Source organism: Acomys minous (assembly GCF_964271855.1).
Source record: "Acomys minous genome assembly, chromosome: 15".
Taxonomy (NCBI): Eukaryota; Metazoa; Chordata; class Mammalia; order Rodentia; family Muridae; genus Acomys; species Acomys minous.
The window spans coordinates 95,386,156-95,403,845 of NC_140497.1; the positions used below are offsets into that span (position 1 = coordinate 95,386,156).

Consider the following 17,690-nt stretch of genomic DNA (forward strand, 5'->3'; position numbering starts at 1 on the left):
TTGTTTTCCAAGTGTGGTGACTTCAAGCCCTGCCTGCCTTTTTTCTTCCAGTGACTTAAGAAGCACTGGCATCCTCCCCAGCCCTGCGGAGGGTTTCCCCAATATTTTTACAAGTTAAAAACATAACAAACCAAACTACTCCCAAACCAAACTACTCCCAAGCTGCCTTGTTTAAGGGGTAGGGGCTGAGCAAACTCTCCTGAAGGGTTGCCTAGGAGGGCGGCCGATTGAGGGTGAGAGGCCGGAGCTGACTCTGTTAAAGGGGGAGCTCTTTTTTGCAGCAACACAGGAAATTGGCCTCTAATTTGCCACTGTATGAGCTTCTCCTTTCAAAGGAGGAGGGGCAAAAGTAAATTGAACCAGGGCAGTAAATATGTTTGCTGGGGCTGCGGCCAAGCAGCAAGTATTACTTTGCAATTTATTGAAAGTCGTTTGATTGAGCTGCAAAGGCTGGCCGCTGGCCAGAAAGTTTAAGTTCTTCCTTAACAAGTAGATTACTTGTTTGTAGTGTGTTTTCTAGGGTCCCAGGGCTGACCTGAGGCCAGCAAGCCTTGGGGATGGACCTTTGTGGGGTTCTAAGCAGGTCTCTGAAACAAGTCCGGTTTCCTGGGTTCTCATGGGAAGAAAAGAATGCAACCCAGAGTTTCTGTTTGTCTAGACCTTACTTAATCAGTCCAGAGTTAACCAGCCACAGTTTGCCCTTCAGACGGGAGGGAAAGTGGAGAAAGAAAAGGAGTGCAGCTCCCAGTGAGAGCCACTAAGCGAGGTCCTTAACCACCTAAGTCTCCAGTGAGAAAGACACAGTCACTTGCTCCTCTATTGTTTGCCCCAAATGTAACTGGGTAACCACAGTAGCCAAACCTGAAAGCCCTTGTAAAGGGATGAACTGGTTTTCTGCTTGCCTTTTAAGCAGGCAGTGTGGCTACCTGCAAAGGCCCCCTTTGCAACAATGTTGAAGAAGAGAAAACATCTGGTACTCAACTTTCTTCCCAGGACAACTCTTCTTTCAACACCAAATCTAATGTCTATACGGAACAGCAAGCAGCCAAAAATCAAGACAAATGGACAGAGGGGTGGACATTTTCGACTACTGCAAGAAAACATGAGTAAAAAAAGAAAGAAAGAAAAGAAAAGGAAGGTGAACTTGCAGGGGTTTTGACATATGCAAAACTTACAAACTGATGGAAAGGGCTACCCCAGCACCACCCGAACACACACAGAGCCCAAGTTCAGGCTGAGTGGGCTGCCTCCCCAGCAGGGTACCTGGTAGGCTGCTGGCCAAGGCCTTGCCTGGGTTTGTTTGTAGGTTTGCTCATACATTCTCCTACCCAGTGCTGGCTGATTCTTTACGTGGATTCTTTCCACACACGAAGCCTGTGCTTTCCTAGCCTCCTCTTTGGCCCTGAGCTTACCAGACCCAAGTACAGTGTGAACAGAAGCTATGAAGCATCCTCACACCTTAGAAAATGATTTCATAGGCCTGGGCAAATCATTAAAAAAAAAAACTATTAAATTGTAAGTTTTAAGAAATACAACCAAAGCTAAGATTGAACATGGGGGGGGGGGGGTGGAACTCTGCTGAGTCCCCAGGCAAGACAGTGACGTCTTATTTCCCCTGCCAAGCCCAGCTGTCTGAGTTTGTCCAAGCTCAGTGGGGGGGAAAAAAATTAGAAAGGCCAGCCCAGATTCTTGTTGGAACCATGAAAGGACCAAGAGCATTTTGATTCAACTGCTGAGCTGGGGTGAGATCCGCAAGCCACTCCCTAATTAGCCTTGGTCTGATCGAGGTGCCTGAGGCATCTTCCTCCGCGCTCTCACCTCTCGCCTTTTTCCTTCCCTTCCCTCTTCCCTATACATTCCCACATCACTACATTTTTAAAAAAAATTTAAAGCCAAAGTTTAAAGCACCAAGCAAAGTTAGAGGCCAGGTCTGGATGTGGACTTGCTGGTCCTCTGGCCTCTTTGTCAGAGCAATGTGATGGGCCGGGCTAGAGTTGCGAGGGCGCTGACATAGGATCTTATTCCCCCTCTGCTGAGGAAGTGACCTGACACTAAGCAGGAGCGCCGTCGGCTCTGTAGCTGGGTCTAGCCTGTCTCTCAGCCCTACACTTTTTCTTAAAGCAGTCCTTAATGCTGGATTTGGTGATGAGTCAGCCTGGCACTAGGCAGCCCTGTCCCCTCCCAACACCTCCCCCCCCTCCGTGCTGAGACACACACACACACACACACACACACACACACAACCAAGCTGAGGAAGCCCGCAAGGACCTTCTCTACACGCTGGGCAGGGTCTTTCATTTTGGGTGCCAGCCTTTCCAGAAGCACAGATAAAAAGGCTTGGCAAGCTTGTCTCACAACTAGAGTTTGACGCCGTGTTCCCGCTCGGCAGATCCAAGCACAACTCATTAGGGTGCGCGACTAGGTGAGTGGCTGCAAGGTCGCCGTCGGGAACTAGGAAGGCAAGGATCAAAGCGGCTACAAGGGTTTGTTAGCGGGGCACTCGGCCTCCCCCGGGGCGTCCTAATTGCTCGGCCTGCAGCCTCCCGCTTGCAGGCTGTCCGGCAGTGCGGGCGCCCAGCCGCAGGCGGCTGAACAGCTGCAAGGCCGGCCCAGTGTCCGCCTGCCGCCCGGCTCCTGCTGTCTTCGCTGGCCAGTGCTCGGGACACAGCCCCAGGAAAAGCTCTAGAAGGGGGGAGGGGCGGACAGAAGAATCCGCACACGCCCCGCAAAGCCTTCCCATCCAGGCGGGATGGGCAGGGAAAGTCAGCTGCCTACTTAGCTAGCACTAACAGTCCACAAACAACGATTCATTCCTTAAAATATTCTTTTTAAAAGACAGACATCATAGTAGTCTATACAGCTCAGAAGAGGCGGGCACCGGGAATGGAGCGGTTAGGCCTAAGTCTTAACAGATTTTTGTGCACTGCTACGTAAGGGATATTTTATGCACCCCAGCCATGCGTTTCACAATCACTCGGTGTGAGCTCTTAAGTAAAATCAGCTCCCTGGGATTCCATCGCTTGTTAAAAAAAGATAAACTTTATTTTTTGTAATTTTCAATCACAAAAAAATCTATACTTTTGCCTAAGCATTTATTTTACTGAATCAAAAAGACATGAAAAGAAAAAATCATGTTATTACTGACGTATATAAGTGACTCTTTTTTTGGACAACATATAATAAATATGATATATCACTTATCACTCAGTCTTTCAAATGTACATTTTTTTCATATTATGTAGCATGCCACTTTTCCGAAAGAAAAAAAAAAAGCTCATGAGAAATCAGTGCAAAGTTCTCCTCCGTCATTCTCCTCGGCTCTGAGGCAGACCTGATGTCCAAGGTACCACCACCTTCTGCCCGGGGGGGTGAACTTCAAGGCTGTACATGGAGGTAACGATTCTCTCTGCCAGAAGCTTCCTGCACGTCCTTCTCGCTTCCCTTCTTAGCCCTCCCCCTCCCTCCCTTCTGCTTGTCCCTAAAGCCACTCGGTTAATAAGAACTCGGAGGGTTTGTTTTGTAGATGTTTTCACTTACTGGTTGCACTTTCAGTATTTTTCGCCAGTCACACGGTTGGGGAGCTTTGCAGCCCTGCCTCTGAGGCGGGCAGATGGAGAGCAGAGGGCTGCCTGGTCCTTGGGGACACCAGCCCACCGGTGAGCTCCCCTTTGACTCCAGCGCCTCTATTCCTGTCGGCCTGGTGCAGGGAGAAGCAGGCAGGCGGGGCAGCTGTCCGGGACGGGACGGGGTGGGAACCTGGAGGGCTGCGGCACTGTCCTTCCTTCCTCACCGGGGATGCGGGGTGCCTGGGATGGGGTTGGACAAAGGGTTGAGGGCCGGCTGTCCCCCAGGCCCCAGGCCGTGGATGAGCACCCGGGGCACCAGCGGCCGCTGCAGCTGCGGATGGGGCGCTGGAGGAGTCCGGTACATGCTGCTGTACATGGCCGCGGCCGCCGCCGCTGCGGTGGTGCTGTCCATGCTGCCCAGCAGGCTTGGGTGGTAGAAATAAGGCGACGGAAACATCCTCTGCAGCGCGGAGTAGTTCCCGGCCTCGGCCAGCAGCTCCAGGCCCACGGCAGTCTGCCGCTTCCACTTGGTTCTGAAAGAAAGCGGGTGAGCGCGGGTGGGCGGCGGCTGCGGAGGAACGGGACGGTCCCGACACCCAGCCCGCCGCTTCCCGCCGTCTCCTGCTCTCGGTTACTCAAGGAAGGGCCTGGGGAACCCCAAATGAATGTCTCCTGTCCCCACCACCACCACCACCACCACCACCACCACCACCCACTTCGCCCACTCGCTCTCAGGACCGCCCAAACCCAAAAATCAGTTCTTCAAACTCCATCTTCTAAGTGGAGACACTGGCAGAGCGAGTCCTACAAGCTGCGGGCCCCTTGCCTGGCTCTCTGCTCTACTCTCCGCCCCAGGATTTATAAACTATGTTCTGCAACTTTCTGGAGGTCAAATGAGACTCAGCCTTTCCACTAGCTGTCTTCCTTTGCCCCCCTCCACCATCACCACCACCCCCCCCCAAATTCTCCTCTAATGTGCTCTGACCAGCAATCTAAAATGTTTGCTCTCGGCCCCTCCCCCACCCCACTGCACCCAAGGAAACCAAAAACAGAAACAAAGGGCGCCTGAGACTGGGGGTTGGGGGGAGGGGGGTTCAACTCTCCAAGACCGTAGGACAATTCTTCCTTAAGTCTGACCAAGTATTACCGGCTTAGGGCAGAAGGGCAACTGAGGTTTAAAAAATGGAAGTCATTTGAGAAGGAGCTCTCCCTAGGGAGTGGTACCCCGCGGCCGTTCTAGGTGGAAGAAAACGGATCTCAAGATATTTTCTCCTTAAGGAGAGAGCAGCGCTTAAAACCTGTGGTCCATTTCTTTTTCCGTGTCTCCTCTCTATCCAAGCTAGGATGAGAGGTCTTATCTCAAATGCCCTAGGAAGGAAGGCAAGCCTGGTGGGGCATCCATACCCAGCCAAGCCCCAGCCAAATTAATAAACATGTCGCCGGTTTTAAATTGGCTACAAATGACACTAATGTTTTCCGACAGAATTAGGGTGGCTGAAACCGCATGTAATGAGACAGAAAATTATGGTAAGATGACAACTGGATGGGCATTTCCAACCCCGCTTATGACCGATTAGAACACAAACGACATTGGGGCAGAGAATTGAGCCGAGGGAGTTGAGTGCCAGGTGTGGGGACAGGACGTAACCTCAACTCCTATTGCCCAAGTTTGGCCCGAGTCACCACGGTGAGGCCAGCCAATGTCTTAATGTCTTTTTTTTTTTTTAAGAGAATCAGTGGTGGGAGATAGGATCTGTCTCCTCTCCCCACCCTTTCTCCTTAGGAGACTGCCAGTATAGGGGACAGACACCCCCTCCCCTTCCCCCCTACACACACACACACACACACACACACACACACTCCAGAGTAGGTGCTCAACCAGTTGCCTGACTCTCCAGTCTGCAGCCTCCAGTCCAACTCTAACCCAGACGGACCCCCCCTAATCTTCCGTGCTGTGGCAACCGAGGCTTGGGCCTTGACTTTCCCAACTGCCCTATATTTAAGCCAAGGCTGGGCTGACAGCTCTATGGATAGGTAGGTCGTGATGCCCACTGGCAGGTTTAGGGGTACCCTGTGCACACATATGGGCACATCCTGAGAGTCAGCTGCACAGATGTTTCCATTTGAGGCGTGGTTTGGCTGATTGAGGACAAAATGTGAGGTGGGGGGGGCGGATTCTGGTAGCTCAAGTTTCACAGGGTAAAGTACTCAAACTCCCGGAGCCCTCAGTCTCTCGCATTTGGAGGTGTGGCTAACCCCTGCTAGAAAGCACCGCTGCAGAGCCTCTGGTTCTCTGACCCTAGTCCCCAGAGGGCAGGGGGGTGATGACCTGGACAGCGGGCACCCAGTGGCGTCCCCTCACCTGCGGTTCTGGTACCAGGTCTTGACTTGGGTGTCAGTGAGGTTCAGTGCAGCCGCCAGGTCCATCCGGTCCTGGACGCTCAGGTACTTCTGCCGCTCAAAGCTGCGCTCCAGCTGGTTTAGCTGATGGTCCGAGAAAGCTGTTCTGGCTTTCCGAGGTTTCTTGGCTCTCACAGGGGGACTCTCGCGACTACTCGTGATCTCCCGGTCTCCTTCCTCCTTTGTTCCTAGGGTAGAGACGGCGACAGGTGTAACCGGGACACTTCCACATCCCCACACCCTTTACTGGGGCCATCAGAGCAGAGGCCTGAGAGAGTTTAAGGGTATGTTTTAAGGAGATGATGCGGCCCCCTCTTTATTATTGTTTTCCCAAGGACGTTCTTTATTTGGTATGCTCCAACGTGTTTTCTGTTTTCGTGACAAGCAGACATCGAGCTGCTCTTTTATTTTTGTCCCCCACCCCCCCACACACACCCCTCACCCCCGCTGGCTGCAAGTTAGAAGTCTTTGTTTCTGTTTCGGGTGCATTTGAGAAATGTTGGACGCAGGCTTCCTGTAGGCCTCCTCTGTACCCGGTTCTTTTCAAGCTTTAGAGGGACTGTGTCACCCAGACACTGAGCTGAGCTCAACACACACACACACACACACACACACACACAGAGAGAGAGAGAGAGAGAGAGAGAGAGAGAGAGAGAGAGAGAGAGAGAGGAGGGAGAGAGAGAGCGCGCATCCAGGTGACAGTGCAGAAATTTCCGGATTCTAGGATTCTATTTGTCAACTTTGGTTTTTTTGCTGAAATGCTGGGAAATCGATATGTCAATCCCTCTCTGTTTGTACCGGTTTGTGCAGCTCTCCTTGATCTTCCCTGCAGGAAGGAACAATAATCTCTCTAATTGACCCACTGGGGAGGTTGGTGAACGAAAAATCGCCAGAGCAGACGGTACATCTGTTTGGGGCACTGTTATGCTAATGCTCTAAGCAGTAAAAATGAAGAACCCATATCCTACTTTCTAGGCTGCAGTCTTTATCAGAGAATTAAGCATTAACAACAACAATAACAATACTTATCAATAAAGTGAGGAGGAAACCTCCTTGGTGTGTTAAAACTCTTTTGCAATGCAGAGACAAGAGTGGTTACTCATGAAATTTCTCAAGAAGAAAATAGTGCTAAAGGGTAATTTTCCGTTGTCTTCTTGATTTTACAAAAAAACAAATTCAATTCCGTAAAATTTAATTTTCATAACTATTCCGTTATTGAAAGGGGGCCAGGAGAGGGGTATTGTGAGAAGGGAGATTTTTTAAGCAGACTGTGATTTGTTTCCTGTAGTACCAATCACCCAATAGTAAAAATAAATTGCTCCTGTAATGATGTTGGAAATTTTTCCAACATTAAAACCAGACAATTCCTGTGATGGCATTTGGAAAATATGTGAGGGGGCATTTGCATTAAAAAAAAACATCAAGTTGCAATCACAAACCTAGACAACCACAACAGTTTTCTCCACCCCCTTCCAATCGCACTCCCAAGGTCCCGGCTTTAAAAAAAAAAAATCTCAAATCTGCCCCTGTTTTCAACGAAAAGTGTCTCCCACTCTATCTCTTGCAGCTGACACCCTCCTCCCAGCACATTTAAAATTAAGTAAAAACAAAGAACGGAGCTGGATGGGCGGTGAAGGTCGTGGGGCTAGAAACGTAACCTAGTAAACTTGGGGTGTATTGCTGAATCGCAAGCCTAGGCCCTTCTCCTTCGGCGGCCACTCAATGGCCTCAGTCACGCGGGCAGCCCCGGCGGCGGCGCAACTCACCGTGGCATTTGATGTCGCCCTGGGAGTCTTCCCTCTTGTCCAGCTTGGTTTTGCTGTCCTCCTGCTCCAGCTTTGGCCTGAAGCTCTCCAGCGCCGCGTTGCTCTCCTGCTTCGGCGTGTGATGAGGCGAGGGAACGCTGGTGCTGTAGGGTGCACAAGCCGCCAGAGGTTTGCTGTCTCCCAAGATGTCCTTAATTAAAAAAGAAGAAGTGGAAGTCCTGGGGGCCGAGGCGGCCGAGCCCAGCTGCTGGGCTGCAGACTGAGGCTGCGGCGGCGGTTGCTGCTGGGGCGAAGGCTGCAAACTTTGCGCGGGGGCCGCGGCTGGTGGCGGCGGCTGTTGGCCGTGGTGGAGGTGATGGTGATGCTGGGGTCCTTCTGTCGCGAGATGCGGCTCCGGGGGCTCCAAGGTGACGGAGATCGGAGAAGAGGGCGCTGTTCCCACGGTATCAATCTCTGAACAAGGTGAAGGGGTGGCCTGGCTCCTAAAATCCGCGGTCCTCGCTTCGCCGAGCGAGCGGAAATCTCCGTTCATCATGCCTGGGCTGCCGGAACCGGCGCCGGACAAAATCGTGTCTATTCCAAAACTCGACCCGCCGGCCCCTTCCATCGCTGTCATTTCTACATGAGGTCCACGCCACTCCGCGGATCTGCAGCCGCCGGGACCAAACAAGGCAAACTATCGATCGTAAAACAAAATAGATACTAAAAACAAAAAAACAAAAAAACAAAAAAACAAAAAACCGTTGACACTGCTTAAGGAGGAGGGAAAAAAATAGAGCGGGAGTGGAGGATAATGGGGAGGTGGCAATTGGTGAACACGTTCGACTCAACTTTTCCCTCTTATACGAAAAGTAAAGAGAAAGAAAGATGAAAGGGGAAAGCCAAATAAACCGCCGCAAGCTGGAAGGTGAACTCTGCTGGACCACGGCGCACGTGGGCGGCGGCGGCGAGCGGCTAAGGTGCCGGCCTCAGGAGCGACCCCGCCGCCGCCACCTCCACCGCCACCGCCGCCGCCTGGGTCTGCCCACTGCCCGGTCCTGGGCGGCGGCGGCGGCGGCCCGGACAGGTGCAGCGACCGCTAAGCCCGGGTGGCCGCCCCCTGCCCCGCCCGCGAGGTGACCGCCGTGCACCACCCGGCAGCCCCGGAGCCGAGTTTCTGAACTTTCTTGGAAAGTTGCGGAGCGGACGCGGACGCCGCCGCCCCCAGGAGGAGGAGGAGGAGAAGGAGACAAGGAGCTGGCGCGGGCGCAGGAGACCGCGGACAGGCGGCACCCGGCGACTCCCGCCGCTGCCCCGCGCGTTCGCTTGTCATCCGCTGGCTCGCGGGCGGCGCCGACCCCCTCCCGTGACGTCACGGCCCCCGCCAATGCTCCCCGCCCGCGCCCCCGCCGTCCGGGCCCCGCGCCCCATTGGCCGCTGCGCACCAGCAAGCGACGCCGACGTGCCGGGAGCCAATGGGCGCGCGCCTGGCCAGCCCGTCAGCAGCGCGCCCCGAACCCCGCTGCTCTTTTGAGAACCCGAAGCTCCGTGCGCCCGCTGCCTTGAGCCCAACGCCTACTCCAGGGGTCCAAGTGGTAGCCACTGTAACGAGTGACCAGGAAAGGAAGATTGGGGGGGGGACCCAAGGGCGCTGGGCAAATGGGCTCCCTGGGCGGGAAGCGGGCATGTGCTAACGATTCGTTAGATGTGCCCATGTAAACTCGGGGGTGGAGGGTGAGTAGAGACGCCGCGACTAAGGGCAAGAGGGTCCCGCGCTTCCCCGTGGCCTGCAGCGCGGCTGCGCCTGCAGGGTTCCCAAGCACGCTTGAGCAGAGGGGAAACACGAGGAGGCGGGGAAGGGGGTGCTTAGGGACCCCCACGGGAAAGTGCGTGACACGCAGAGCCAGAGCTCCGCGTGGGCCTGCAGCCTCTGGCTTCTGATCTCCCTCCTGGAGCTGGTGCGCTCCAGCTCCGACCAGCTGATCCTGGAGAGGAACAGAACCGAGCCTCCATCCTTTGACTCCCTACTCCCTGTCCGAGAGGATCTGGCCTTTGGCTCAAAATCCCCGCGTGGTCTCCAGCCAGAGTCTGAGCCCGTGCTGGAAGAAATGCCCGGCAAACACTTTCTCCCGAGCCGGGAGTGGTGGGGCTGGGGGACCCGGGCCGAGGCGTTCCCTAGTGGAGCGGGCAGCTACGGTTCCCTGCGGCGCCGGGCTGCTGTGGTACTGCCGGAGCAGGGGTGGCTAGTCCGCAGCCTTTGCTGCATCTTTCTCCCAATTCTTCCACCATCACCCCTCCTCGTATTTGGAAAGGAAACTGTCACTGCGGATCCATGTGGGGCCTGGAGCGCGACTGTGACGCCGCCTTGTCGGAGGGTATCAACTTGAGTTCTTTTCTTTAGGACGTCTCCAACCTGTCTCTTGTTGAATGTCAGAGTAATAGGAAGCGCCAGTGACAAGACGGGCGTATTACTCCTGATTAAGTGCCGTGTCAACCTAATTAGCAGAGTAATTATAAGGTGCTAATGAATGATTCAAAGTTCTTCGAGTTACATTTTACTCCAAATTACCATTTTTTAAGAACCTTATGAATCTGCGTGGTTGGCATCGGTTCCGTGACTGTAGAATGTTGTCAGTAAAGGACTGGGTTTAGTTGCGGTTAGGCTTTCTTTTTCTTCTCTCTTCTCTCCTCTCCTCTCCTCTCCTCTCCACTCCTCTTTTCTCTCTCTCTCTCTCTCTCTCTCTCTCTCTCTCTCTCTCTCTCTCTCTCTCTCTCTCTCTCTCTCTCTCTCTCTCACACACACACACACACACTTTTTCTTTTCTCCTATTGAGGCCCCCGGAGGGAAGTGTGTGAGTCCCAGGTCTGGAAGGAGATGGTGATTCGTCCTAGGAACATCTAGGTCTTTGATCCGAGGCTTGGCGGGTATGGTGGGGTGAGCGTGGTGCCTGCGTTATTTCGAGGGTGTGTTGAGATGTTTTCTACCATCCTGGTGTCATTTTTTCCGTCGTGCTGTCTCTGAAAAGGAACCAAGGCTACCAAGACGTACCCATCTGGCAGCTCTCCCCTTTCTCAGAAGGCGAGCAGGCAGGCGTTTATCAGGGACGCTGGGCTTGGTGAGCTGAAGCCAAGACGTGCTGCGGGAGACACTGATGGCCTGGGGGATCCAGGAACCCCTCTATAGACGCGTGGCTAGGTCCCACGGGTGGCGTCGGGCCTTTCTAGGACAGTAAGAACTGGGCGCTGGCTCTGCAGACTCTCCCAGGAGCTTTGAGGTTAGGCCTAGGCCTTTCCGTCAGAGGTTTAGCCCAAGAGCTGGGCCTGACCTCATAGGGGCAACTGATCTCACGCTCTAAGGCCTGGATGGGCAGCCTTGGCACCCTGAGCCTCTGGCACAGTTGACCCCTGTGGAAAGGACAGAATGGTGCGGGGCTGCGGGAGAATGCCAGGGCGCACTCTGCTGCACTCCTCCTTCCCTGGTCAGTTATCGATTAGGGTCTCCACTATGACATCACCCAGCAACATTCCAAAGGAAGTGTTCCTTCTCACGCAGCCCCCCCACACACACACACCCGCGTCCCCCCTCCCCCGCCATCGCCCAGTTCACAGTCAGCTTGTGAAAAATGAGGAAGGGAAGAAAACATTTACAATCTACAATCCAGCACTGACGCCGCCCCCCCCCCCCCCGCACAAATCAATTATTCTCGACCTTGATAAATAATTCATTTAAGCCTGTTTTTGTTTTGTTCCAACGCCTACAATGACTCAAGAGCTCAAAGGCTGGTGGCACAGCTTGTGTGGGGCAGGTCGGCAGGGTGTTTTTCTTGGAATAATTCTCAGCACTGGCAGGGGAGGCAATGGGGATATGACCCTAGAAACGATAGAATCTGAAGAGGAAGGAAGAGAGGAGAGGATGGTGTGTCTGTCTGTCTGTCTGTCTGTCTGTCTGTCTCTCTCTCTCTCTCTCTCTCTCTCTCTCTCTCTCTCTCTCTCTCTCACACACACACACACACACACACACACACACACATGCGTGTGTAGGAGCTGGGAGTTCGTGTTTCATGAAACTCCAAAGCAAATTCAGTAGGCCCTACCTTGTGAGTGTTTCTAGTTATATTTTAAAGAAAAGTCAATGTCAGATTTTCTGGGGTTGTGGAGTTTAGCTTTTAGTCTTGGGAAGCGATTGTGGTGAAGAGACTCAGGTCCCAGGAAATGTGAGGAATGTCCTCAAAAACCAAAGGGGACAAAACTAATGAACAAATCCCCCAGAGTTACAGTTTTATTTCACATTCCTCAGTTCTTCCCAGATGTGGCTTTTCTTTTGCTATCTTTTTTTAAAAAAGAGAATATTTGTAATGTACACACAAAAGGCTTTTTTCTGGCAAAAATAACTCTCACTTTTCACCTTTTAAAAAAATCTAAATATGGGGGGCGGTGATGCATGCCTTTAATCCCAGTACTCTGGAGGCAGAGTCAAGCCTCTGAGTTCTACGTAGTGAGTCTCCAGGACAGCTATGGCTATGTAGAGAGACCTCCATCATCTTTGAAAGAAATAAAGAAAAGAAAGAAAGAAAAGAAAAAGGCTACATATTTATTTTGCTTGTTTTCAAGAGAATAGATATGCATTAGCTGAATTTAGCCTCAGATTTCCCCCACTGGAATTATAATTCATGAAAATCATGTCCTAAACTAACATAAATTTAAAAATAATCTTCCACTTTCAGACCCTCATTGTCTGTTTTCCTTTTTTGAAAGAAAATTCTTGATTTGGGGGAGATTTTTTTAAATTCTGTGAATAACAGAGAACCAATTTCCTTCCTGGTCATGCAAGACACATCAATGTCAATCAACATGGAAGGTTCCGGACACACCCAGCCCAAAGAATCTTATAAACACAAAACTTAAGTTCTGTGTGCAGTGCACCGCATCGTCCACCATACACTTTTACTGCCTGATTTTGAAATTCTTTTAAACTGGAGCAAAATATTTTTAATCGATGAAATTTGCCACCAAATTTTGAACTTGAAACTTGTTTCTTCTCTCATATCCATTTGAACATTTAAAGAGTCTCTGGCCAAGGGCCTTCTGACATGAACGCGAAGCGGAGGCACCTCTCTCCACTGGGGGGCGCCAAGAACCCCAAGCCTGCTATTGTTTCTTTCTGTAAAAGATGCAAGATACACAAATAGGCTCTCCACAATCTAAGGCTGGTTCCGAAACCATGGCATGACCCTTGACATCTCATGATTGCACTCTCATGGGAGGTTCCTCTCTGTTTACAGTCTATTAATACATTTCTGAGTGCTTTAGATTTTGATGTGTATGTGCTTAGGAAATAATCTATTACAGAGAAAAAAATATGAAAACAAAGAAACTCAGTCTTTCTTCAGTCTGGTCCTTACACTAAAACTGGGAGAGTGGAGACTGAGCGTAAGGACAAAGGTGAAAATGAGGGGGGAAGTAACAGAGCTGTTCTAACAGAAAAGAGTTAAAATGATAACGTGTGAGATTGAAAGTTTTGAGAGATACCTCTGGCATCCTAAATTTGCAGAAGTTATCACTTCAGCAGGTAAGCTGAGGAAGAAGCTCATGTGTGTACCCAAGAGGTGGTTGTGTGTGGCACAGGGCATTAAGAGAGAAAGCTAACACTGGCAAAGACCTGAGGAGCGAGTTTGGCCTGTTTTGCCAGCTTCCGGTGTTCCTGGCAAAGCTCTCAACCTTCTCCACCACTGGGGCCCAGTTCTTTTTAGCTATGGGCAGTACTCACCAGCCGTTCTTTTCAGTGTCCACGCCACATTCATCCCATTCATATTAGTTAATAAGCTTTACTTATGTGCATTCTATGAGAGGTGCTTGTGTGTTCTGGAAATCGTCATAGTGAACTTGCTACAGGCAGCCCAACAGAAGGCAGCAAATCTCACCTGGGGGAGGTGCTTGGTATGGCAGGAAGGTTTTCTATACCAGAAACAGGAACAGACCCTGGCATGCACCCCAAGTAGTGGGCTACAGAAACATTTATATGAGAGCTAAAGGTGAGGTGGTTAAAAAAAAATAAAGCATCCACAATTGATCAAGCCTGGACTACAGTCAGTGGGTATATGCTGGCTGGCTCAAGAGACCAGTCCTGAGTGCAGCCAGAGGCTGAACTAAGCACACATGCCCCCATATGTGCACATTGCAAAGTATTGCAGGTTATGCAGTTTTCAGTTTGATTCCAGGAGATAGCCCAGAACCTCCCCCCCAAAGGACAGAGTTGTACCCCTTTTTCCTCTCCTGCTTTTCCTACACTTTTTGGATTACCAAATTCTGGATGACTAGATGAGGTTAGCAGGTCTAGGATAACTTCTCTTAACTCAAGGGTAAAGGAGAATGGTGGAGAGAAATCCTAATTCCACTCTAAACTGAACCGTTGTCCACTGAAGACCAGATCCTGGAGAAGTTTAAAAAGCCACCTTGTGGCACCCAATCTCTGAGATGATTCCGATATGAGTTCCTGAGGTTAAAGGAATTGGAGAGGCCGCAGCCAAGGAGACCTGAGCAGAAATGCCAATCAGAGAAGGGGAAATTCATTTATGATGTTAATTAACAAGCGACTAATTAAAACGGCACTTTGAGCGCTAATCAATCGCCTTATTAAGTAAGAGCCACCACTGGAACAAATTGGAAGCTCCCCTCCCAGTCTCCACCTTCAGTGCAGGCGGGGCTGGGAAACTGTCTGCTCTCCCACCAGGCAGCGGGACAGCAAAGCTCTCCGGATCACGGGTTAACGCCTGCTCGCGCTCCAGGATCGTGGGGACTGAACAAATGTCTAGAAGGCCGTTTGTAGCACAGTCGCTCCCATTTGGGAGTAAGGGATTGGTTGCACGGGTGGGGGGGGGGACTGCTTTCAGCTGCAGTAACACCAAATTTGTCTGGGAAAGAGCTCCTCTCCGACCTGCCAACAGCACGCAGGGCGCCCCCCCCCCGCCCTCCCCCCCCCCCCCCGCCAGCAGCATAACGTGACAACTCGGCCTGAGAGGGGGCGCTCTCAGCCCAGAATCCCGTGGTCCCACTCCCCTAGCCGACCCACCACCCCAAGATGAAAATTCCCAGGACCTTCCCCGAGTGTAGCCCAAAAAATAGGAAAGAGAGGACGTATTTTAAGGGCAAGACACAGCCACTACCTAGATTCTGTCTCCAGGAGCTCCGAAGAGAAGGGTGAGTTCCGGGAGAGTGAGGGACACTGGTGATGTGGGACTCTGACACACACACACACACACACACACACACACACACACACCCCTAGCTTCTCCATGGTCAAGCCCTGCAAATTCATAGGAATTAAGCTTAGAATCCTTTTTTAGGAGCCTTCGAATTTTCTAATTGCTTATTGCCCGCTTATTGCCCGATTTTCACCATCCTAAGAGAAAAATATTTGGCAATAGGAAGGGATTTATGAATTTAAATGCTAATTAAGCGACCGGCCCGCACCGCCCAGCCCCCCCACTCCACCTGCCTGGCAGCCTGTGTTTAGACTGAATGTCGGTTGCGCTCACCGAAACATTCCAGAATTGCAGAAAGGAGTTACAGTAAAAAGAGACCTTAGTGGACTTTGGCCTGACTTGCTTCTTGTTAGGCTCATTTGAGGTGGGGGGGGGGGGGGCGAGGAGAACACATTTGGAAGAGGGCCTTTGGAGTGGTGTGTGGCGTGGCCTAAGGAGTGGCTACATGCTTTAAATACTTCATGGGTGTCTGAGCTGGCCTGGGGTTCGCCTTTCCTCCCCCCTCCCCCCAGGTGTGCTCGATCGTATCTGCTGTTGGATCTGAGCTTGCTTGGGGTGTCCCGGGAGAGCCAGGAGAACGGCTCCCATGTGCAAAGTTCAAAAGCATTAATATTTTCACCGTATTACCATTATTCAATATAATAATATTTGCTCGGTTAGCGGCACTAATTAGGCCACATTAAAACCGTAGTGTCTCCCTAATGGTGCGTAATGTGCCCACACTCACATTTTTCTCTCTGAGGATGGCAGGCCGGGGAAGAGGAGATCAGCAAGGAGCAAATCGGGATTAGGGTGTGAAGCCCCGCCCCCCAACACACACACACACACACACACACACACACACACACACACACACACACACACACGGCTGGGTGTCTGAAAGATAGCACCACCATCTCCACGAGGTCGACTGGACCCTTGCAGCGCTGGGGCCCTGTGCCCAGCAGCAGTCGACCTCCTCCTCCAGCCTAGTGCCTTGAACTCTCCTCAGTGATTTTTGTTTCCCTTCCTCAATTTGTGTGTGTATTTCCAATTGGTTGGGGATTTAATGTTTGGGAGTGCCCGAGTGAGAGAATTAAAATACTCTTTTTCCTCGGCAGAGAGTTGGGGGGGGGGGTGTCCTGCCTTTTCCTTACCTGAAACTCCTGAGGTTACACACACACACACACACACACACACACACACACACACACACACACACACACCTGCTTTCACTGGGGCTTTATTCTGAGATTCCTTGGGAGTCTAAAGGAAGTTCCCGCCAGGCAGGTTTGGGTCTTTTACTTGTTCTTGGGTGTCAGTGGTCCACTCTGGCTCCCCGCAGCCCTGGGCCAGTGGATGAGAGGCTCCGCGCCATGCCCCTCCCGCGGGCGCCACAGGCACATCTCCTTGAATATGTAACGTATTTGTAACAAGCGCAGAGGTGTGATGTGTTTGCCTGAATGGGGAAGAGGGTTGGAGGGGGGTGATGAATCTAGCCCGGGAAGCGGGCAGCACAGAACTCACGTAGTTCTGCAGTCTAACAATCTGAACATTCCTTTATTAAAAGCTGCCGCGTGACATTTACACTGAGCACTAGCCTGTCTGCCTCTAATCCAGGCAAAAACCCGATGTACCAACGAATTCTGGCTGCTCGGCGCCGGCCGCTGCTGGCCGGTTCCGGGGCTCGGGGACTACGGTGCGGCAGCTCGAAGGTCCTTGCCCGCGGAGGGGCAAGCGTCCCCAGTTTCTAGCCCGACCCCTGGTCAACAGCCTGGCTCAGCAACGCCGAGTGGTCCGCGCCTCTAGCTCTTCCCTCTCTCAAAGAAGTAAACTTTCTCCACCTCAATCTCCTCTAATAATCCGATCATTTAGGGTTGCAGTTTTCCTTTGGTCAGATTCCTGCTCCCCATTGGCTCTGAGTACATGGGCAGAACTGCTCAAGAGAGCAGGAAGCACATTGATTTCAGCTTGTTCTGTCCAGAGACGGGCCCTGACAAGGTTGTTAGAACAGTCGCAGAGGTCTGTACAATCACTTAATTACCAAAACTGTCAGTCAGCAGAGATGCGGTCTGCGTCCTGGCCGGAGCCAGGCATTCCAGCATTAGGCCGCGCGCGTGATTGATCGGTGCTGATAGCATTGCAAACTAATCACAGCGAATTTTCTGATGTGTGATTTTTGTCCCAAGTTCATGCTTCAGAGAGGTAATCGGAGGATGAGAAGGGCCAGTGCCATTTCGGATTACCTGGAGTCCTCTGGAAAGGGTAAAACGCCGGGGGTTGCGCACTGTGAAAGAGGGGGGAAAGGGGAGGGGGAAACCGAGACCGGGAAGAGGAGGGGAAAGAGAGCGAGTTACGGATTGCTGCAGGGACTGGAAACAATTCGTCAAACTGTGCAAGAGATTTCCTTCCGAGCCAGCGCATGGCAGATTGATTTTGTCCAACGTCTGTTTAGCCACATTTAAACCGATCCAGCGTTATTACTACGATTGGCTTAGGAATTGACAGGCAGCTGTATACGCAAGGAGTGTAGCTCCTGTTTACCGGAGACGTGTCCGTAACTGCTGTCAAATACAGTTAAGTAAATATCATTAGGAAAGAACTCTGTTAAGAGAAATGCCAACCCAATAAATATGCTTTTCTTCCCGCCCCCCCCCCGCCCCCCTCTGCAAGGCTGCCTGCGCCTCCCACAGATCTCTCCCTGCTCTTTTGCAGCTTTGGTCAGATGTCCAGGGCAG

General features: G+C 51.8%; 1 protein-coding gene across 2 annotated transcripts; it reads right to left on the reverse strand.

Moving 5' to 3' along the window:
- Window positions 1-3,078: 3,078 nt before the first annotated feature.
- Window positions 3,079-11,191, reverse strand: BARHL2 (BarH like homeobox 2). 2 transcript variants are annotated; one of them, XM_084759451.1, is made up of 3 exons: window positions 10,761-11,191; window positions 5,929-6,154; window positions 3,079-4,099 (listed from the first exon to the last, which is right to left on the reverse strand). In XM_084759451.1, exons 1-3 carry the CDS (start codon window positions 10,762-10,764, stop codon window positions 3,787-3,789), a joined length of 543 nt encoding a protein of 180 aa, XP_084615577.1. In that variant the 5' UTR covers window positions 10,765-11,191; the 3' UTR covers window positions 3,079-3,786. The 2 variants fall into 2 exon arrangements, with proteins under 2 accessions (XP_084615577.1, XP_084615576.1); XM_084759450.1 differs by lacking the exon at window positions 10,761-11,191 and adding an exon at window positions 7,733-9,064.
- Between the last annotated feature and the right edge of the window lie 6,499 nt (window positions 11,192-17,690).